The 23,292-nt window shown below is 39.8% G+C and overlaps 1 protein-coding gene across 1 annotated transcript in view; it reads right to left on the minus strand.

The window, feature by feature from the left end:
- Positions 1-13,312: 13,312 nt before the first annotated feature.
- The window catches only part of LOC101167820 (CUB and sushi domain-containing protein 3), a gene marked incomplete in the record, with an annotated part of 253,195 nt that continues 243,215 nt past the window's right edge, over positions 13,313-23,292 (minus strand). Inside the window, 5 exon segments of the mRNA XM_023964007.1 lie at positions 13,313-14,099; positions 14,796-14,937; positions 18,659-18,746; positions 19,923-20,035; positions 20,395-20,553. Coding sequence (XP_023819775.1) covers positions 13,940-14,099; positions 14,796-14,937; positions 18,659-18,746; positions 19,923-20,035; positions 20,395-20,553 — 662 coding nt within the window.

A 23,292-nucleotide genomic window follows, 5' to 3' on the forward strand; every position in this document is an offset into this window, starting at 1 on the left:
CTTTGCCGCTAGCTTACAGCCCCAAACAAAGCCAACCTAACATTATCTGTGCAACAAAAATGGTGAGCAGTATTGGAGCAGCTGTATAGTCTTGAGCCAGATGCCAGTTTAGTCTACAAGTGGATGCACAAGCTTGCCGTTGTAGGTTCATCACAGCGACACCTGCTCCTAATTCACAACGACTTGAATAAAGAAATATTCAGAAATGCATTTTTAAGCTTAATTTTTTATATATGTCCTCATTCATCAGAAAAACACTACAGTAACATGTTAAAAACACTAAAAACATGATTTTCACAAGGCGTTCTATGGCAAACAACGTAAATCAGCACTCACGTCTTTTCCAAGCATGTAGATGTGATGTTAAATGCACAAAAAGGGCATGACAAAGATTTGAACCAGATCTGCGTGACCCTGACAAAGTAGACCACCCTGGGGCGAAGACCGCATCTCTTCTTGACACATGACAACTTCCATCTAATTGCTCACAGGGTGTCAAATGTAATAGCTCCCTTGTCTCAACCAATTAATTCTGAAAATTTGCTTAATTAGAATCTAATGCCTGGTGACATGTTCCCGAAGGTAGCAGGTACAGCCTGATACTGGGGAAAAATTGGCAGCGCACAACAGATTTCTCTTGTCTGAGCCTTTCAAAGAGCTGCTTTTACCAGCCACTCACATCTTTCACATAAATATCTGTAATTTCTCCCACAAGGAAAATCCTTGAGATATCAAGTTTAATTCTGATAATGTACTCCTCAGTATGGAAGATGTGAGCCATGCTGAGATTAATGTGGTTTAAAAACACCCTGTGCTTTACTGGTATTTCATCAGTTTTCAAAGTCTTAATCACAGCAGTCATTGAGGAAATCTCTCAGGCTGTCCAAAATTGGCACTCCCAGGAAGGTAAAAAGAAAAGAAAGCCACAACAGAACAGAGAAGTCTGTTTTTGATCTCTTCAACTTGTGAGGGAATAATTAGTGGAATTTTTTTTTGTTTTTTCTCTTTTCACTTTGCCCTGTTCTGTCTGTCCCCCCAGTCTGGAAAGAATAAGCTAATATAACATAACATAACATAACATAACATAACATAACATAACATAACATAACATAACATAACATAACATAACATAACATAACATAACATAACATAACATAACATAACATAACATAATATAATATAATATAATATAATATAATATAATATAATATAAATCTTCTATCTTTATGATCAAAATTGATCAATAATCACGGTAAGAAATTGGGAAAGTGTCTAGAGAAAGACAAATGTCTTAGTCTCTGCTGTACATTTACCAACCACACATTCTCCAATGTTGTTGTGGTTTTGATGTCTTAGTATTATATTTCTAACTCAAAATACAAAACCGCCATGCATTGTTTACTCTCTTTGGTCCACCCGATGGTGGACTGGGTCTGAACCACACTAGGAATTGAACCATTTTAACAACATACAATAAAGGAAATGAACCCTGGTTGGGTTGTAAAAAGTCAGTGTGAAAGCAAGCTTAAAGGAAAAATTGGAGGAATAAGAAGTAGGGAAGAGTAAGAGGGCAAAAGGTGAAGAAAGGATGCATACACAGACAGAAATAAATCAGAAAAGGCACAGAGACCCAAGTTCCAAACCTGTTAGCTTATGGACTTTTAAAAATAAAACGATCTGATGCCTTTTATAACAATAAATGAATATATCTACTTGTATAATTAGCTTTTGTCAAACCGAACTAACTATCCTCAATGTCTATGAAGTGGGTTGCTTAACCGTCCTGTTATGTTACGGGTCAAAGTGACCCGTTTTAAAGTTTGAACATCTAGGAAAAATAGTTAAACGTATTTTTTCAGCATGAAACTTCTTCTGCTTGCCTTAATTAGTGTAATCAACATATATTATGAAAATGGTTCATCTCACATATATGCAACCCCCCCTGCATGTTTATATCACATAGATACTGTTTGGGTCAATTTGACCCGGCAGTCAAACTGGAGGTACAAGGATGTCTTATTATTATTAGTTTTCCTTTATTTGCAGCTGTGAGACATATTTCCCCCCAATCACACACACACACAGACACACCCACACCCACACACACACACACACACACACACACACACACACCCACACACACACACACACACACACACACAGGTGCCTAGGTGTTTTGACTTTTTGACAGGAACCATTTATGTTCTCGCGGGAAAACTCAACCCATATTCAGTGGACACTCAACAGGGGAGGGGCAAAACGTATAAAATTTTCTCTGCATGGGACAACATTACACTCTTTCAGGCAGACCTTTAGAAAATGAGCAGCAGAAGCAGAACGATGACAGTCCAGGAGGCTCTGGAAGTCATCACTGATCATTATCAGAAGAAGACTATCTTGAGCTAAATTCTGATTCTAATGATTCTGATTTTGAACCAGATGAGGGAATTGCTATTCCTGTTCCTCCAAGCAAGACATTCATATCAAAGAATGGTGAAGTACATTGGTCTTCATCCTCAAACATGCGTCAGACAAACCTGTCTGCAGAAAACATAATAAAGACAGTGCCAGGGCCCACTAGGATGGCAGTGACTCATGTGACCATGTCAATTCAATTCAATTCAATTGTATTTGTATAGCCCAAATTCACAACAACAGTCGTCTTGATGGGCTTCATATCGGCAATTGAAAAAGTAAAACATAAAATCAAAAGGATCATGAATACATAGAATTCAATAGGAAAATACTAAACTGAACTAACTAAACAAACTAAACTAAACGGTCATCCCTTCCCTTAGACCCTCCTTCACGGTAAGGAAAAACTCCTAATAAAAAAAAAATGGAAAAAACTGAGAAACCTCAGGTGTGTACACATGAAGGAGGGATCCTCCCCCAGGACGAACAGCCAATTTACCAGAACTCATAGAGAAGAATTATTTTATCTAACTCTACAACTAAATATTTAAAGTCCAGCACACGAGCTTCATCCAGATGGAGTTGGGGGGACGGCCGGGGGGCGCGAGTCGAGCAGGAGACAGGATCCAGGTCAAGACAAGCATGACCTGTGCGAAATGTGCAAAATGAATTTGAACAAAGCACAGTGTGATGACTGGTCACTCTTGTGCTGTGTATATGTACAGACACACACAACTTCATATTGCAATTGCTTGTCTGTTGTATTGTGATTTTGTTTTTTTCTGGTTCACAGTGCATGTGTGTAAAACAAAATTTCAAGATTATGTTTCAATGCTATGTAAAACTATAGTATTTTATATGGTAGTCTTTCAAAAGTAATACAGTAGTGAAAAATTAAAAAAAAAGTTTGAACATGTATATTTTTAAGAAAAACAAGTGAATTATCTAATAATTGAACCACTACCTGTTAGAGATAAAGAACACCATTTCAATAGGTTTTTGAAAGACTTTAGAGTTAGTGATGATATATTCACACTGCTTGTTAGGATTTTTTGGGTTTCAGACATTTTTTAATTAATAAAACATGCACCGGGTCAAATTGACCCAGGAACATAATCTCTGTTCCTCATAAATGAACATAACAGGGGGGTTAAAGAGATGGGATGCATGACTGCATCTCTTAGAGGTAATCAAATACTATTTTTTTTGTAAAAACAAAAAAACTGCAATTCCCTTGGGAATTAATAAGCAGTTAGTACAAATTGAGTTAGACATATTGCAGTGCTGCCAGCTGTTGATCTGCAAGTCTTTGCATCTCTCTGCCTCTCTATTAGTCTGTCAGTTCATCCGGCACTGGATTTGTCAAAAGTCTGCTAGCATGGTTGCCATGGAGTTCTCAAAGTAGATTCATTTTAGGAAGTTTCAGACTGAATTATTTTTCTCTGATCTTATTTTTATTTTCTTGTCACATGTACCATATTTTTGATGTAAAGAGAATATACTTAATTTTTAAAACTACCTTTGGAATGTGTTTTCTTAGAGAAAAGCCAAATTGGATAAATCTTTGCCGTAATTTGAAAGGAGGCTTTTTTAAAATAAAAAGTACCTAATGTCATAAAACTACAGAATTTATAACAAATAAATCAAAAACGGTATGAAAGTAACTTTTCTAAAGGGGGGGGCCTACAGTTTTATCTTTAAAAGTGCAAAAGCTGACTCTTAATGTAAAAAATATTTCCACATCACGACAATAGAGGAATTGACAACGATAGCAATATATATGTCACGGGTGGGGGGGGTGGCTCGAGAGCCGGATGGACCCAGATGCAGAGACAGGAGGCACACAGTTCCGGGGCAAGGGGTTTAATCACAAACACAAACGAAAAGCACTGCAGAGCAGGATGACAAAACCAAAAAAACAAAACTCACTGTGACGTGGCATGAGACAAGGAACGAGGAACATGGCATGAACACCATAACAGGGGTAACTAAGGAACAGGGCATGAACACCAGAACAGGAATAATGGACCAACACAGGAGGAAGGCAGAGACAAGACTTATATACAGACAGGGCAGACAAGACACAGGTGGACACGATCAGGGCTGATGGGGACCAAAGGAAGTAAAACTCAAGAAAACAGACAAGACAGGAGACTTTCAAAATAAAACAGGAAACAGAAACAAGACAGAACAAGGACCAAAAACAAGACAACAAGTTCAAATCATGACAGTACCCCCCCCTCAAGGAACCGCTCCGAGGTTCCAAAAGTCACATGAGGGGGGGGCCCCGGAGGAAAAACCTCGACGGGCACAAGAGTCCAGAGGACGGCCGGGGGGCCGAGCGGTCCGGCGAGGCAGGTCCGGAGGACGGCCGGGGGGCCGAGCGGTCCGGCGAGGCAGGTCCGGAGGACGGCCGGGGGGCCGAGCGGTCCGGCGAGGCAGGTCCGGAGGACGGCCGGGGGGCCGAGCGGTCCGGCGAGGCAGGTCCGGAGGACGGCCGGGGGGCCGAGTCGTCAGGCGTGGAGTCGTCAGGCGTGGAGTCAGGCATGGAGTCAGGCATGGAGTCAGGCATGGAGTCAGGCATGGAGTCAGGCATGGAGTCAGGCATGGAGTCAGGCATGGAGTCAGGCATGGAGTCAGGCATGGAGTCAGGCTCTGGCGGGTCGAGCCAGCAGTCGAGCTCAGGCGGGTCGGGCCAGCAGTCGAGCTCAGGCGGGTCGGGCGTGGAGCCGAGCTCAGGCGGGTCGGGCGTGGAGCCGAGCTCAGGCGGGTCGGGCGTGGAGCCGAGCTCAGGCGGGTCGGGCGTGGAGCCGAGCTCTGGCGGGTCGGGCGTGGAGCCGAGCTCTGGCGGGTCGGGCGTGGAGCCGAGCTCTGGCGGGTCGGGCGTGGAGCCGAGCTCTGGCGGGTCGGGCGTGGAGCCGAGCTCAGGCGGGTCGGGCGTGGAGCCGAGCTCAGGCGGGTCGGGCGTGGAGCCGAGCTCAGGCGGGTCGGGCGTGGAGCCGAGCTCAGGCGGGTCGGGCGTGGAGCCGAGCTCAGGCGGGTCGGGCGTGGAGCCGAGCTCAGGCGGGTCGGGCGTGGAGCCGAGCTCAGGCGGGTCGGGCGTGGAGCCGAGCTCAGGCGGGTCGGGCGTGGAGCCGAGCTCAGGCGGGTCAGGCGAGGCAGTGGAACCGGGGACCCGTCGGGGCGCAGGCTGCACCCCCCTGGGATCCGGGACGGGTCGGGGCGCAGGCGGCACCCCCCTGGGAGCAGGAACGGGTCGGGGCGCAGGCGGCACCCCCCTGGGAGCAGGAACGGGTCGGGGCGCAGGCGGCACCCCCCTGGGAGCAGGAACGGGTCGGGGCGCAGGCGGCACCCCCCTGGGAGCAGGAACGGGTCGGGGCGCAGGCGGCACCCCCCTGGGAGCCGGGACGGGTTGGGGTGCGTCCGGGACCACCACTGGACATGGCTGTGGTGCGTCCGGGACCACCACCGGAACATGACGGGGATGGGGTGCATCCGGCACCACCACTGGAAAGCGATGTGGTGCGTGCCGGACCACCTCTGGAACAGGAACGGGACATGGACGGGGACGGTGGTGGCGACGGCGACGACCCCCCTTCATGGCGAGATGGCTCCCCTCCATAGCTGGAGTGCAGAACTGGAGTGTGTTAAAGTCCCAATAGGACCTGGTCCTCTTTGCTTCGAGGCAGTAGGCCTCCAAAAGCTGTATGTCCCGCTCTGCTGGGTCCAGAAAACTTGGTTGGTCCAGTCTATCACGGTGGAGGGGTGGCTCGAGAGCCGGATGGACCCAGATGCAGAGACAGGAGGCACACAGTTCCGGGGCAAGGGGTTTAATCACAAACACAAACGAAAAGCACTGCAGAGCAGGATGACAAAACCAAAAAAACAAAACTCACTGTGACGTGGCATGAGACAAGGAACGAGGAACATGGCATGAACACCATAACAGGGGTAACTAAGGAACAGGGCATGACATGGCATGAACACCAGAACAGGAATAATGGACCAACACAGGAGGAAGGCAGAGACAAGACTTATATACAGACAGGGCAGACAAGACACAGGTGGACACGATCAGGGCTGATGGGGACCAAAGGAAGTAAAACTCAAGAAAACAGACAAGACAGGAGACTTTCAAAATAAAACAGGAAACAGAAACAAGACAGAACAAGGACCAAAAACAAGACAACAAGTTCAAATCATGACAATATAATAGGCTAAATGCATAAAAGGGGATTTTGTACTGCAATGATATCTTCTGTTCTGTTCCACACGTCTATAAAGGTCTTTTGGAGAATTAAATAACATTAACCTATTTAGAATTTGCTAGATTAACTTGGTTGTTTTGATCTTTTTTCCTGATTCGGAGGGTCAAGTTGGTTGGTTGGTGTATAGGTTTATTTTCACATAGAAATATTAGAATATATATATATTAAACAACAAACAACATATATATATATATATAAAAAATACATATATTTTTTTCTTTTCTTCAAAATTTAAGATATTTATTCATGAATTGATCAAGAAACTACAGAAAATAAAAGGTGACAAATTACTCCTAATCATAAATAGATATTTTACATTTACAAACACACTTACACACAGTAAATATTGTATCTATTAAATATAATGATTGCCAATTAAATATAATGACTATCATATAGTTTGTTCAATTGCTTGAAAGGAGTAGAGTAGAATTAAACTTTTTTAATCCTACCTCTGTTATGTTTAATTTAACTTTTTTTTAATATAACATTTTTGCCATAATCTGGACAACTACGTTGTTTCAGTCCAAGTGCAAACATTAAACTAAATTTAAATTGACAGATAGAAAACTGGTGTTTGTCTGTTTTTAGATTAGTTTTTAACCCTTGTGCTATCTTTGATGACCCCACCCTTACATTGACGTTTTCTCTCTACCATGACAAAGGTGGATAAAGGTGGAAAGATTTCATGTAATCCATGGACACCAGTAAGGTTCACAAATCAGTGAAGGAAAAAGGGTTAGCGCACTGTCTAGTGGGTCTAGATGACCCAACTCCCAATGTTAAAGTGCCTAGGATAGCACAAGGGTTAAGCACGGTTGAGAGGGTGCTGTTATTTGTTCCATCTCCAAATCCAATCTCAGGTCACCAATGATTGAGTTTTGTGTTAAAGTGCTTGTTTTCAAATCATCCTTCAGTTCATATATATTGTTATTTTGGTTTCTGTCAAAAAGCCAAAAAAATAAAAACCCTGCTGAATCCTGCATTTAGGTCTACAGTCAGAAAAAGATAAGAGTAATGTCAGCTTAGCTCACTCACAGAACATCATCTCAGCGCTGTATGTGACCGCAGAGTCAAGCGGCTGTAACGTCAATCTATATCACCCTCTCACACACACCTGTTGCACCTCTGATCTGACTCCATGAGCTCCTCTGGAGCTAGAACAGACATAAAACCAGAATTTGAGGTTGTTAATAAGGGGGATGATTCACACAAGGAAGTGAAATTAAGATGCACCAGAGGCTGTGTGAAAGCAGCTGTAAGCTGCATGAGAGCCAGCCTGTTTGGCACCTCATCAAGATAAAAACCAAAACGGATCTTTTCATCCCACTCAAATGTAAATGTTTCATGATGTCACCTGTCTTTAAACTGGCACAGTGTTTTTTTTTCACTAAGGTCAGAATGAAATCCAACAATAGTAGCTCAGCTAAAAACGATAATTCTAGGATAAACTGGAGAACTCTCTGAGACTGAGGCGCAAAATCACGTCACCTTATCTGTCTTGCTCTTAGTTTATGATAAAGAACCTACCACTTTTCATCATGAAATTATTGTCCAAAACCTCAGGAAATACAACAGCAATCATGCGTCTTTACCCCAGACACACATCCCCCTTTGTACTTTCTGCTAATGAGTGCATTGATCATGCTCACTGACGTCAGTTTGATACCCTTAAGTTCGTACCAACCCGAGACTTCCAGGTCTTAAATGTTATTTTCACAGAACGCCTGTAATTTAAATGGTGGTTAAACATTTATTTTGGTGAAATTGGGATGAAGGAGTTTACATTATTCATTTGGTGTAAGATTAAAAAGAGTATATCAAACTGTGCAACTCTGCAGGGCCCTCGCCCTTGAAAACACTACCACAGAACATGAAATCCCTTTTACATGATGTGGGATGTTTTAAGTAGCAAAATGTTACTCAGTTTGTGAATCATTAGAAATTTGACATTTTCAAATGTTTCATTATACAAAGCTGGACTTTTTGGCCAATAAGTCTTGAAAAAATGACATGCCTTTCAAACTATACACTTCACCTGCTTATAAACTGTAAATTTCCTGAGAAATGAACAGCTTCCCATCTGCACCATGAACAGTTGCCACCCTGAGGACATCTGGCCAGCGAGAGCTTTGGAAAAAAATAGACTCATTAGTGAGAGACTCAAATATAAAGCAAGAAAGCAGCTAGTTAGTCAGCTGACAGTCTGGCCCATTAGGACCAAAGGATCCATGAAAGCACACACCACTCATTATACATTGACATGTACTTGAAAAAAATGAAACAACAACAAATGTTGTGGCTGCAGAGGGCCTGTCAGAGCTGTCCTGTGGTCTTGAGAAACCCTGTCTTATGTCTAAAGCCATGTTTCCATCTAGGATGCAGCGTGTTAACAGAGGCTGGCTGGCAGTGTTGTGCTCTGTAATTTCACAGCACACACTCAATCCCTTGATGAAAGTGAAGGAGAGCCACAGGGTATCCAAACATCAGAGGCAGCCAGGGAACAAATCTTCATTACAGCACGCATGTATCTTAGTAAATTGATTTTCTCCAGCAATCATGTGCCTGTGCCACAGGACCACAGAGGCTTTTACTGATCAGGGCAGTCAAATTGACTTACTGGACTAACCCGCTCAGTCACCAGTACTCAATAGAGCATTTGTTGTTATGGATGACCTGAAGAGAAAATCATGGGGATCCCGCTGCTAAGTAGCACAGGTCCTCCTCAGAGGATTCTCCGACACCTAAACCTGGGCACTAATGAAGTAGAGAACAAACAGGGGTCATGACAGAGCTGTGCTACCAGGAGTGAACACTTGAACTAAGAAAATGCCCCGAGCTTTCTGCCTTCTTGGCCTGACACCCGCTTCCGTTACATCATCACCCCTGTGGCAAACTCTGCTTGATGGAGCTTCTGAGTGACTTCAATTGAAAATCCTTCTGGCAAATATTTTTAATGCATACACAGATCCTGGGCTCAGACATTAAAGTATACATTTAACCCCAGGCTGAAAATAGAATGGTTCCTGTCATTTGTTTTTGTGGTGACTTTTTTTAGACGTTGTCTTCATTTGCATACACTCCTTCAATGATTGCTTTCACTGTGATTCCTTTGATTGGAATCATTTTAACTCAACTTTGCCTTAATGTAAGGCTGTAAGCATGAGTGTTTTCGAAAGGGAGTAATTAAAAAATATAAAAACTTGAAAATTTGTAGCTAAGTTTGGCTTTCATAATACACAGATCAGCAATTAGTTTAACTATGACAAGAGTTCAAGAGTGACTGGTCCACTAAAACTTTAGACACATTTGTTATCATCAGACAAGCATAAAGCATGAACTTTTCATGATGTTGAATCAACATTTGCATTTTCCTTTAGCAAACAAAGCTAAAGCTTTGGTCATGTATGGGGGTTGACCCATATGGATGCTGCAGGTGTTGGGTTGTCCGGGCCCATGGAGGGGAGCACAGGTGCTTCATGTATCCACCTAAAGGGATGTCATAAAAATGGAACCATTGTTGTGCGTGTGGTAAGTGTATTGTGAAGTATTCATAAGAATAATGTAAGTTGCATGCACTTCTGACATTCAGGTGATGCTGTCTCCCTTACACCACACTCTAGCTATTCGCAAGGTGTGCGTACACACTCCTTACTAACTGCGCGCAAATGCTGCATGCACAGTATGTGCAGGTACGTGCCTGTAGGATGCTCACCGTACGACGTGCCTGCATCTGACCTACGTGTTGCACAAGCGTTTGCCACAACCATCTTACAATTTTGTGCAAGCCTCCTGAGTGGCTGGTAGACGTTTTTCCATTTTTCACCTGCAGATAGCCCATATCCACGTGAAAGGGCAGTTGTGACTAAGGTTTTAGGTTTGCCACAGCCACATAACTATTATGAAGACATCATGTGACCTATTGCTACTCTCACCTTTGACCTGACTTTCACACTATGCTGTTTTGTATTTTATTCGGAGCTCAACAAGGAAGACCTTTTCAGTTTGACAAAAGCTTTTGTTGATTTCTGCATGGCTAATGTGTCTAGAAAAGGTGAAAGCAATAAAGGTCAGTTGCTAGTTCTCCTAATTTAAATTTTAATCTAATTTAAAACAAAATACACCTTTGTTTTGATGTTACGTTTACGAGTCAAGGTAATCCGCAGCATTGAGTATTCTGAGCTCTGAAGTCTTGTAAACTTTACATGGTGATGTGGACCTGCAGGGAAGAGAAGTCTAGATGCCATAGGGAGTTTTAAGTGCATTAATATGCAGTCTTCAATCTGTGATACTAATTAGTTTCAATTCTGGTCTATTTTTTGAACCATATGAACTAAAATGGAAAAGACAGTGATCCTTCATTATGTCAAGCATTTTAAATGGGAAGTTTTAAAGGAAATTAAAGTAGCGTTGGCTAATTTTATTTGCAGGGTACAAATGTTATGGAAGTGAATCGTAATACAGCAGAGAGCTGGTTTAAAGATGCAAAAGTTGTTCTTGTCTGCTGTTTTTCAGATAGTTTTTCATATTATCATGTCTTCTTATCCTTGTGCTATCCTATGAACCCACCCTTGCATTGACGTTTTATTCCTACCATAACAAAGGTGGATAAAGGTGGAAAGATTTCATGTAATCCATGGACACCAGTGAAGATCACAATTCATTGAAGAAAAAAGGTTGTGTCTATTGGGTCTAGATGATCCAACTCCCAATGTTAAAGTGCCTAGGATAGCACAAGGGTTACAGGAGGAGGTAAAGTCATTGGAGCCTCATTTGGGAGCTTTCGCACCATAAATGGTTAGTGATTAAAATGATTCAAATGGAAGATTTAACAAAAGAACAAAATCTGAATGTTGCATGGGAAGCAGATTCAAAAAGCATTTTTTAAGTTAATGTCAGCTACTTTTGGGGCGGGCTTACTCTGTGCTAACAGTTCCACACTGCAGTAACTATATCCTATGCCTAAAATTGGCATAATCATTTAAAAGACCACCGGGAATGCTTTACTATACTGTACTTGGTTAAACCAAGAAGAAAAGAAGAGCAACGCAAATTATTTATTTTATATTTTATATATATAAATTAACGATTTATACATTGCTGATAAAGAAAAAAATACAAATCTTTTTGATCTTACATGACATTTACAAGTGAAATTTTACACAACATATTCAATAACTTACAAATGCTTTTATCTGCATAAAAAATAGACCTCTTTACAAAAGTTCTGTAATATCTACAGTTTCATATACACAGGTTGTTGAACGGGATATCAATTGTGTGGCACGTTTAAAAGCATTCTATTCTATTCAGGAGCCTCCGGATGTGAGACCATTTTACTATTTGCACCAGATGCTATTCTTGTCCCATCCATAAGAAATGTGAAGTCGCAAAATATATTACATATTGTTAACACAAGACATCTTGCCAAAGAGTGCCATCAAGTATCAAAACTGTATAAATGTACAAAATGGAATAGCAATGACAGGAGTCAACATAGTGGTACAAAGTACAATAGCAGCAATTGCTATACTGGGTCACTTTTTATCGACATGCACATTTATGTAACTATGAGCTGCTTCTTGCCCTCGCTTCCTCGATAAACCATCTGACATCACTATGCTAAATCATTGCAAACTGTGCAGATAAGTCACACGTGTGTGCAGTTTTATTAATGTAAAAAGTGTTACATGTTCAAAACATATGCCCATACAGTAGTCAAGGCACTGCAATGATGTAGAAATGTGATGACAGTTCATCTTTCAATTCTAAAACCCAGCTGGTCATGAAAGACGGTGTTTAGGTGTGCAAAATCTCTGGTGTATTCTGTACATTTGTTAGCAGAAGCGCATGTCTTCTCAGACATTGAAATGACTACTTGTATCTGAAGGGGGGGGGGGGTGAGAAGAGATGGGCAGGGGGGCAATGTTTCATCAGGAGGATGAATTTTCTGTCTAAGGCACGGTTTCCCAAAAGAATGAGAGGAGAACGCACTTTGCTTGATTTGTGAAAAGCAGAGCCAAAGCAGTGGATGGGCTCATTCTGTCTGTGAGTGGATGTAAAAACAGAGGAAGCATGACAAAGTTTTCGTGAGCATAAAACAAGACATTAAACCCTACTCTACCACAGACTGCTGACTTGATTTCATCTCAGTAAAATCATCCATCCAGTCTTAAATGAACCTCTGGGAAACCTGGCCAGCTGCAGGTTAAAGATATTTTCAATCCTGCTGTTGTGAGACGCTCATAAATGTCAAGAAAAAATATATTTTTAGATTATTTTTAAAATATATATATATATATATATAGACAGATTGAAGGCTGAAGTTATGCACTCCAGATTCTTTGTAGACCAGGTTAAAAAACAATAAATAAAGATTAAAGTTTGAAACCATTGACCTCATGACAAAAGAAATATGATTTCCTCAAAAGAAAAATTTAAATTTAACTAACGGGTAAATAAAAAATGTAGCCGTTTAAAGGAAATGTTCTGCTATTTTATGAGAACAGGCAACAGCAAACGCTTTAGCATCACCTGTGCTGCACTTTAGAGCTTAGATCTGTGACCATATATCTGATTGGTAAAAGGTACCATCCAAGGTATAGTTGACCCTTTTTCTCTAAATTGAGTACAGCACTGACTTGATTACAGAAGAGGCAGTTTCTTGTTTTTTTTTTTTTGCTACTTTCACTCCTCTTACATGCTCTGATGCTGAAAAAAGATCACATTGATCAACTTTCACTTCAGAAACTCCAATATGTAAAGTAATTCAAAAAAAGGGTGAAGGCAGAGTAAATGGCCTATAAGTGGACTGTTTTTTTTTTTAAAAGAAAAACATATAATTTTTTTGTGTATTTGGTGTTGTGAAATAATCCCTCTATATTTATACTACAGAGCATAAAATACTCTATTTCATCTATATGCCAGAGGCTCTTTTATTCAAAGAGCCAGCACTCACAGAGTGCAAAGACATTTTTCTTCACCAAAAAACAGGGAGATTGGAAAAGGTGTGAGACATACTCTTGCTTTCATTTTTTAAATCTCCTAAACTCTGTTGATTGCAGCTACCATTGTGGTTGCTAAAAGTGTGCTTTATGTCCTTTAGTGTCTTTGCAGTGTGTTCACCAGAAAGTGATTAGAAACATTTCTTCAAAATATTTTTTTCAATCAAAAATCAAAACAAAACCTCCCACAAAGTTCTATTCTCCTCCCTTCTCTCAGGGTTGTAGTTCTTTTTAACTCCCAAGCAGCAGACATTAAACCATGGTGCAGATAGTGTTGAGATTGGGGTCGAACCGGACGACTTTCCCCTCGGCGGCTTTTGTGTTTGTGTTGTACATGGGGTTCTCGAACGTGGCCTGGCCGTTGTTGTTCTCGTGGACAGAACATCCTGTGTACTGCGCTTTATCCGTTTTTCTGCAAACACCACAAAACAGAGAGGTTTGCATGTAAAACGAGAGACACAGTTCCAATTACCCTCAGTCCTTCCAGTCACATAAACATGTTTCCATTATCTTGGAGAGAGCAGCTGCAAAAGGTAAATGAGGCTGTGTGGTAATTATTGTTGAAAAGAGCAGTCAGAGGAGCCCGGCGCCAGTTTTTACTTGCAGCTCACATAATGAATGCAACATTTGCATGCCACGGACTCTGCACGTATGCATTCTTCGGAGAGGTAATCAGTTTCAATCACACAATGCATTTAGTGCCAAACATTTACACTGTAAAGAAACAAATGCATATGAAACTTAAAGGACAATTCACTTGTTAGCATAAATGTTCTGATGCACATATTCTAGACTAGACCGGTGAGTAGCACATTATGTCACGCTCTTGAAGTCTTTTAGGAGTGCGCTACTTTTCAAAGGAGGAGAATAATCACAGCGCTGCAAGCTATGAAGGTCCACCTGAGTGAATCATGGATCCCATCTGGATGTAAATTTTCTTTGGCTGTAGCTCTACAGGCATCAACAGAAATCCGGGGGGGTTAAAACTCTTAGAGCATGCAGAACGATAAAATAGATGTGCTTTGAAAGATCTAAAACTCAGAAAAAGCTGAATTTGGGTGGAAGGTTTTTGATTGTTGATTTGTTTAGGATGGTTAACATTTCATACCGCTGCTTGTAGAGATAAAATCCCAGGCCTGCAAAGATGAGAGCGAAAAAAGGCACCAGGATGGCAACAGCCACAGAACTGCTGTTGGTAGAGCCGTTCGCCTCGGGGTCAGCAAGCGTAACGTTCTCTCTCAGACTCAAACCTAGAGGAGAAAAAAATAGAAATCAGAATCATATGGAGAATATCGACAGTGGTCAGTCAATCTATTTAGATTTGCCCATTAGCAGACAGAATGAAAATGGAGAATCGCAATGATACCGGTAAGTGGCTACGTGTCTGCTGGGGACAATGACAATACAGAGTAGATGGATAGAATGGAATAGATGAGAAAGATCATAGCAAGGATGAGTTTGGGACCGAGCAGTCTAATAATCATCACTGTAACTGTGAAAAACTAGTTTAGAATAGCAGTAATAATGAGCACAAAGAGATGAACAATGATGAAGAAGAAGATAACATCAGTCTTTATGTGGGAATGGGCCTGAATGAGTATCAGCAGGAAGACGGTGCAGATTTAAAACGCACTTTTACAAAAAGAAAGAGGCAAAAAATACGCTAAAACACAGTAAACTTCCAAACATTTGGAGTGCTGGGCCAGGAGGGTCTTCCAGATTTTTTCTACATACATTTTTACTCAATGTCTGGGAGGTCCGCAAATTTGCTAACAACAGCCTGATACTATTGCACAATGCTCAATCAGCTAATGGACCAGAAGGGGATGAGGCAAAATTCAAAATGAGTTTTTGAACAAAACAAAAAACAAGTTCAGTGGGTTTGTGAAGAGTGGCCACCCTGAAAGTAGGGGAGCTGGATTCCTTGCTTAGATACAGACCATTTAAAGTGTCATCCAGCTTTGCTCACCTAAAACTTGCCTTTAAGCATGTAAACAAAATCTTTTGCCACTAGAAAATATTTTTAAAAGAATCAAAAGTGCAAAGTAACTTTTAAAGCATTCACCTCAGCCAGTGGCAAAGCTAGAACTTTTTTATATGGGGGGCAGCAGGGGGGGGGGGGGGGGGGGGGTAGAAGACTTTAGAAGGGTGGCTAATAAGAAGAGCAGATTGGAATGCCATCCCAAATGAAAGGATCAGAAATACAGATTTCAAACAGTTTTATTATTTTTTTCCTGTATTAATATTAAAACAGTGTTTCTTTTAGTCTAGGGGCTATTACTAATGTAAAACAGTTGCACAAAAAAAAAGTGTTGAAATTCTTGAAAACACAGATGGGCCAGCATACACAATACAGGGGCGTAGCAAATAATTTGAGGGCTCACAGACTTAAGATTTCATTTAAAAATATTGTTTTTGTTAATTTTTCAATGCTTAAAGAAGCTTGGATTGATGATTTCTTTGTCAATAATGACACTAATTTTGACAAAGAAATTGTAGCTCCGCCCCCATTTAACGACATTAGCTCAAAAATAACAGCAGTTGGTAAGTTAGTATTTGATTACATTTAATAATGAACCTTGCAAAAATCTCCTAAAAGTATTTTATGTACATTGTAGTTTTTATTTAGCTTTAGGTACATTTGTAATGAAGTATTATTACCATTTCTCAGCTACAATAATAATAATAATAATAATAATGGATTGGATTTATCTGCGCTTTTCAAGACACCCAAAGCGCTTACATTGTGTCCATTATTCATTCACTCCTCATTCATACTTGGTGATGGTAAGCTACGGTTGTAGCCACAGCTGCCCTGGGGCAGACTGACAGAGGCGTGGCTGCCAGTTCGTGCCTACGGCCCCTCTGACCATCACCAGGATCATTCATGCGCATTCACACACCAGTGGAGCCACACTGGAGGCAAGGAGGGTGAAGTGTCTTGCCCAAGGACACAACGACATTTTGGCTGGTGGGAGCGGGGAATCGAACCGCCAACCCTTCGATCATTGGACGACCCGCTCAACCACCTGAGCCACTGTCGCCCAATAGGCAGTTCTGCGTATGTTTTTTGTCATTTATTCTACATGAAAAATACACTTGTTGATTCTTGTTGTCATCAGAATGACTTTAACAGTTTTAGAATTTACTTGGGAATGGAAACTTTTTCATCAAATGCTTTGGTTCAATAAGTGTTAAAACAATAAATAGAATATCACATTCAAGCTGTAGAAGTAGCATCTTCATTTGTTATTTTTTTTTCTTACTTTAGTTATCATGTGGATGAATATTTGAAGACAAATCTAACTACCTCCTACAGGCTACCTTACCCATCTCCAGTTAACCACACCATGTAATCTGCCAGATGGCAAACAATACTGTCTCAAAAGGACTATTTCTTTTATAATTGGATTTGGTGCAACAAGTTGGGCTTTGAATTTTAATTACTTAAGAAGGAAAATAAGAAGAATTTTATAATATTTTGTGTCTGACCAGGTTCAACAGTTAGGTCTTGAACATAAAATCCTGATATATTTATAAGCCTCCCTGTTAAAGCTTTTACCATGAATTTGATTTGTCCGTATGTTGAGAAAACCTTGAGTTACTTTATTAATTTTTAAAAAAACTTGTTGATGGTTATGTGTGCACTTGTAAGTCTTCAGAATGATGCTTCTCCAAGGATTGCTTTGCATCCAGTTAAGCAGTCGATGCAGAAAACGAAGATAAATAAGACAAAACACATCTACTGTTTAAAAGGAGCAAACTGGTAAACTGCTCTTATATTTCTTAAGCACATAAACATCTGGTTCTGAATCATCTGTAAGGAGTACTTTATACAATTGCAGTGGGACTTGCCTGAGTAAATAACAGTGCAGAGTTAATTAAGACTGGCTTAACTATTTGGTTTAATCTTTTGGGGATTTTCTGACATACCAGGAAAATGTTTCCTCTCCAAAAATAAAGGTTCACACCAAAACAGGTTAACTTTCATTTAAACTCATTTGACATGTATCAGTGTTCTCAGCTCCTCTGACATCACAGTGCTGAGAATTCCAATCAGATGTTGCCAATAAATGTCGATAATTTATATTTAGTAAGTTGGAAGAACTAGGAGGGCATATTTACTGCTGCAAAATTTAAAAAGAACAGTTTTTTCCAATATGATGTGTGACATAAAATAGCAATCAAACAGTGCAATTGTTACGTAGAAAATATTCTGGGCAGGCCACAAGCTCCTTGCTCTATTCTAATGTATTTATACTGCATGGGATAAGGAATCTGTCAATAAAAAAACATATTCATAAAGACAAAGTTGTGGCCAAAGTTTATAAAGACAACTTTGTCTTTATAAATATGTTTTTTATACCCCGTTGTTTAACCGGTGAAAGAAAAGTCATATTCAAAATAGATATGTAAATGTAAAACTAAATGTTTCATTCATATTTTGCTGCAAAGTTGTACACAAATTATAAATTTGTGCACAGATTTTTCTTTATTCCCTACCTCATGCATTTACTAGTAGATGATATATGTCTTTGTTTTCCTTGTCTAAGCTGGCATTTGGATCAAAACTGTACAGCTGTTTAGCTCCAATATAGCTCACCATTTTTATTGCACCGCTAATGTTAGCTTGGGGGTGTGAGGGGCAGGAGAAGCTGTAAACAGATCGCTATCAGTTATGGGTGATGGGAAGGGGCAGAATTTTTTCGCAGCGACTGTTCTGCCCAGAACTCAGAGGGGAATTTTTAAGGATCCCAGTGGGATCACTTTGAAAATAAGATCAGATTGGGACTTTAATCTTTTGCCAAATCGTACGAACTCCTTTCAGGAGATATTTCACCCTGAGCTGGAATGTTTTCATTAAACTAACTGAACCTGATTAAAAAATTAAAAAATATGGTGGGAAAAAATGAGAGACAAAGACAAGTGATTGATGGCAATGGAGTACTCAGCATTTTCAAAGAGGCTTACCAAGTTGCTGTAATCCAAACTGTCCGTAGTCTTTACCCTGTATAAAGCCTTGAAACACATAGCTGCCACCCTCAGGCTCAGCCGAAACCTAACCAAAATACACACACAGAGCTCAAGAATCGCTTCTGCATCAGCAGCACAAGAACAGCTCAGCGTGTCACATGTTTACCACACCGCATCAAGACAAACTGCATTTAGTGCTAGAGTCAAAATGTTCTTTCATGCTGCACCAAAAAAAAAACATGACTGTGTCATACGCCATCAATAGCTCTGAGATGAGTGGACACTCATAACAGGCTATGAAATAAACCTTGAAGATTGTTTTGGAAGACAAACTTCAGTTCCACCAACTAAAACAGAACAGTTTGAGGCTTTTTCCGATGTCAAATGTGCCTCTATGGCTATTTGGGAAAGTTGTTTTAGGATCAGACAAATTGCTATAAAGATCAAAAGAATCCTCTAGGGCAGCATCCTGTACAACAAATATATGTCAAATAAAACAGCAATCAGAAATAGACATATTTAACACCTTATATGAGGGCCACAATAGAAAAAAACAAATACATCAGAATTAATTCATAAAATCCTAACAAAACAAGTAAATTTCATATTTTTACAACTTTGTCCTTGTAAAATGTTTATTTTTTCAGTTTGTATGATTCAATTCTTGTAAAATTATGACTTTTCTCATAATTTCACAACTTTACTTTCATGTTTATTTTTTCTTTTAATTATTCTTACAAAAATAACGTTTTTTTCTCATAAATTCATGACTTTATTCTGGTAACATTTTAACGTTTGTCTCGTAATTTTACGACTTTATTCTTGTAAAATTACGACTTTTGTCTCATAAATTCATGACTTTATTTATGAGACAAATTTTAAAATTTGAATTAGTAAAAAGTATACTTTTTTCTTACAACTTTATGACTTTATCCCAGTATATTTTTGACTTTATTCTTACATATTAAGGTATTCATTTAGTTATTCATTTTAACTTTCTTTTACATGTTAAAAAAAGTATTTTTTGTATTCAATGCCAATTTGCTTTTTTCTTTCTTTCTGTCTTTTTTTTTTAACAAAGGCCCATCAAGGCAATGAGGGAAAAACTAGCGATTCCATTCATTTAAGTCCATCTTCCTTCTGGCCTCCAAGCAGACACAATCAATCTGCCTGTGATGCTTTTATCTGTAAGCTTAGATAAAATATAAACAGCTAAACTAAACAGTTATTTTTTAAAGAATCAATCCTCGTTCATACTCACAAATCCATCCATCGCCCAAGTCTCATCAGTAATCCTACTCAAAGAGCTGTGGGTTAGTGCTCTCATCTGGTATAGCAAGAGCATTAACCGTGCCTCCTGGCGTTTGTAGACTCCTACAGTGTAGGTGACAAGAGGCAAAGATAAAAAAGTACAAGTTAAAATGCTGCATATTTAAAAAGGGAGGGAGAAATCCCTTTATAAAGGAAAACGAAGGATGGTGGTAGAAAAAGGAAAAAAAATAGCAGGGGAAAGGAGAGACTTCAGAGTGTATAAACAGTCTCTGCAGGCTTTTTCATCAGTCTTTTAGACCAATAGTTAATTTCCAGTCTCATGCATGAGATCATTTGTTGATTGACTGATTGACATGGTGCCCTGAGAATAAATGGAAGTGACATTCAGAGGTGTTGGGGGGAGGTGGAGAGGGGTGGTGCAGGCCAGGAAGTAACAGACAGATGATTTATAAATGACTCACCAGAGAGCAGAAACTCCATGCTGCTGTCTGTTAAAGTAACATTCACTTTTCCAGTGGTGGCATTAAAACTGGTGACTATCAAGCTCATTGGCTGCTTCTGGCCCTTATAGTGGTAAGAGCCTTTCCAAACAAAGTCAGGTGCAAAAACATCATCAGGAACTGAAGGGGAAGAAAAGAAAATTAGTTAAGTACAATAAGAGCAAATCCATTCAAACTCTCTCTATATATATTAATCTCAAACTAAATACTTATATTTAAATTACAAATGTCTAATTAATGTGAGGTGAATAAAAGTATTTAAGAGCTTACCCCAATCTTTTCATTTGATTTGAATATTATCAAGATCTTTTTAAGCTCTAACAATGTCAACTAATGAAAATGTTATTCACTAAGATTGAGATTAAGGCAGCTCATCTGAGAGTAATTCTCAATTGGAAAAATGGGTGTCAATTATGAGCATGAAAAGGTGACTGCTTGTAGCCAAAAGAAAAAAAAATAATTCTAATCACAGTCTGTATAGCCACCCTGCATTGAGCTTAAGATCCAATTAAGAATTGCAAATAAAGAAGGATTTGCCCTGAGATACCTTAAGCTATAGCATCACCCTATTGAGATCTGTTTGGAACAGATTTTTGAAAACATTTTTCAGCTGATGCTTGTATGTGAATGAAGATAACCTGAATGAAAAAAGTTTATCTGTACAGAGCAGTGAGGGTTTCTGTGTTTGTTTTTTAAGATAAATGTTAAAACAAAAATGCATTCTTCATAATGAGAACACTAACACTAATAGTTCATCCATCCATCCATCCATCCATCTTCAGAACCCAATGAATCCCTTTCGATGTCCAGGACTACGACTAGTAATAATAAAAACTATACTATTGATACTAAAAATTTCCTTTTCTTGAAGATAATGTTCAAAGCAGTCCATGTCAGTGTGGTTTAGTCCAAGTCCCACTACTGTCACATACAGCTGACTGTAATGAAACTGATTTTCTGCATTGGACGCATGCCCTGCCAATACCAAGATGCTGAGTGTGAAGCAGAGCGGCATCCGGTCCCTTTTTAATTGTAGTCTTTGGTATGACCCCACCATGGTCTAGACAAGCCACATCATCACATGTCATAGTGCTTTAGGATGTGAGTGTGTTTGGTTTAAGCCAAGGGGCAACTGTTCCAAATATTTTAGAAACTCGACACCACAACACCAATTTAAATCTGAATGACAATAAACTAAATCCACTTGTCACCCTAAATCATGTCAGTTTTATTCATAAAAGAGATGTTTTTATAATAATAATAATAATAAACTTTATTTGTATAGCACCTTTCCAGATAAAAATCACAAAGTGCTTCACAGTACAACACGATAAAACAACAGTAAAACACAGTAAAAACACATGTTAAAAAGAAATTAAGAAAAGGCTATTTTAAAAAGATATGTTTTTAGCTGCTTTTTAAAAGAAAACACTGAGTCCACAGATCTGAGGCTGAGTGGAAGAGAGTTCCAGAGGGATGGGGCCACCGTGGCAAAGGCTCTGTCTCCTTTAGTCTTTAAACGGGTTCTCTTAACAGCCAGCAGACCCTGGTCACATGACCTCAGTGACCTGCTGGGAGTGTATGGCTGCACCAGGTCTTTTATGTAGACTGGTGCTTGGTCATTAAGAGCTCTGTATGTTAAGACCAGGATTTTAAAATGCACTCTGTAGTGAATGGGGAGCCAGTGCAGCTGCATTAACAACGGGGTGATGTGTGAGAACTTGGATGAATTGGTTAAAAGCCTAGCAGCAGCGTTCTGGACAATCTGGAGCCGTTCTAGAGATTTTTTACTTAAACATGTGAAGATGGAGTTGCAATAGTCGAGACGGGAGGATATAAAACTGTGAATGAGCATCTCCATCTCAGAACGGGACACAACTGGACTCAATTTTGCAATGTTTTTTAGATGATAAAAACAAGAGCGAACGAGTGACCCGACATGGGAGTCCAGGGATAAAGCCGGGTCTAAAGTTACACCTAGGTTCCTGACAGAGGGCTTGATAAAAGAAGCAAGTGAGCCGAGCTCATGGATTATCTTGGGGAGACAACTGTCAGGAGCACAAACTAGGACCTCAGTTTTGGCTTCATTGAGTTGGAGAAAGTTGTGATTCATCCAGCTCTTAACTGAGTCCAGACACTTTTGTAAAGTCTGTATTTTAAAAACATCCTGGGGTTTAAAAGACACATAAAGCTGAATATCGTCAGCATAAAAGTGATAAGAAATGTCATTAAAAGAACTTAAAATATGCTGTAAAGGCAGCAGATATAAAATAAACAATAAAGGTCCCAAAACTGAGCCTTGGGGCACACCAGAAGTGAGAGGAGCAGAAGAAGACTTAAACTTGGAGAAGACAACAGAGAAAGATCTGCCAGTCAAATATGATGAAAACCAGTTTAAGGCTGATCCGGAGACCCCAACCCAGTTTTTCAGCCTGTCCAAGAGGATGTTATGGTCCACAGTGTCAAAGGCTGCGGTCAGGTCTAATAACAGTAACACAGAGCATTTTCCTGCATCACCCTGCATCAGGATGTCATTAGTGACTCTGAGAAGGGCTGTTTCAGTGGAGTGAGCTCTGCGAAAACCTGACTGAAAATGATCAAATATCCCATGACTGTCGAGAGCAGCTTCTATCTTCTTCTATCTTACATGTTATTTTTTCAAAATCTTAAATATTTCATCTTTTTATTTATACTTTATTAGTTTTTTCATGAATTGTAATTGTTACTGGCACTTTTTTCTCTCTTTTGTCTGCTGCAACATTGAAGTTTCCATGTTTTGAGATAAATAAATAAATAAATAATAATAATAATAATAATAATAATAATAATAATAATAATAATAACAATAATAATAATAAT

Source organism: Oryzias latipes, chromosome 16 (assembly GCF_002234675.1).
Source record: "Oryzias latipes chromosome 16, ASM223467v1".
NCBI lineage: Eukaryota > Metazoa > Chordata > Actinopteri > Beloniformes > Adrianichthyidae > Oryzias > Oryzias latipes.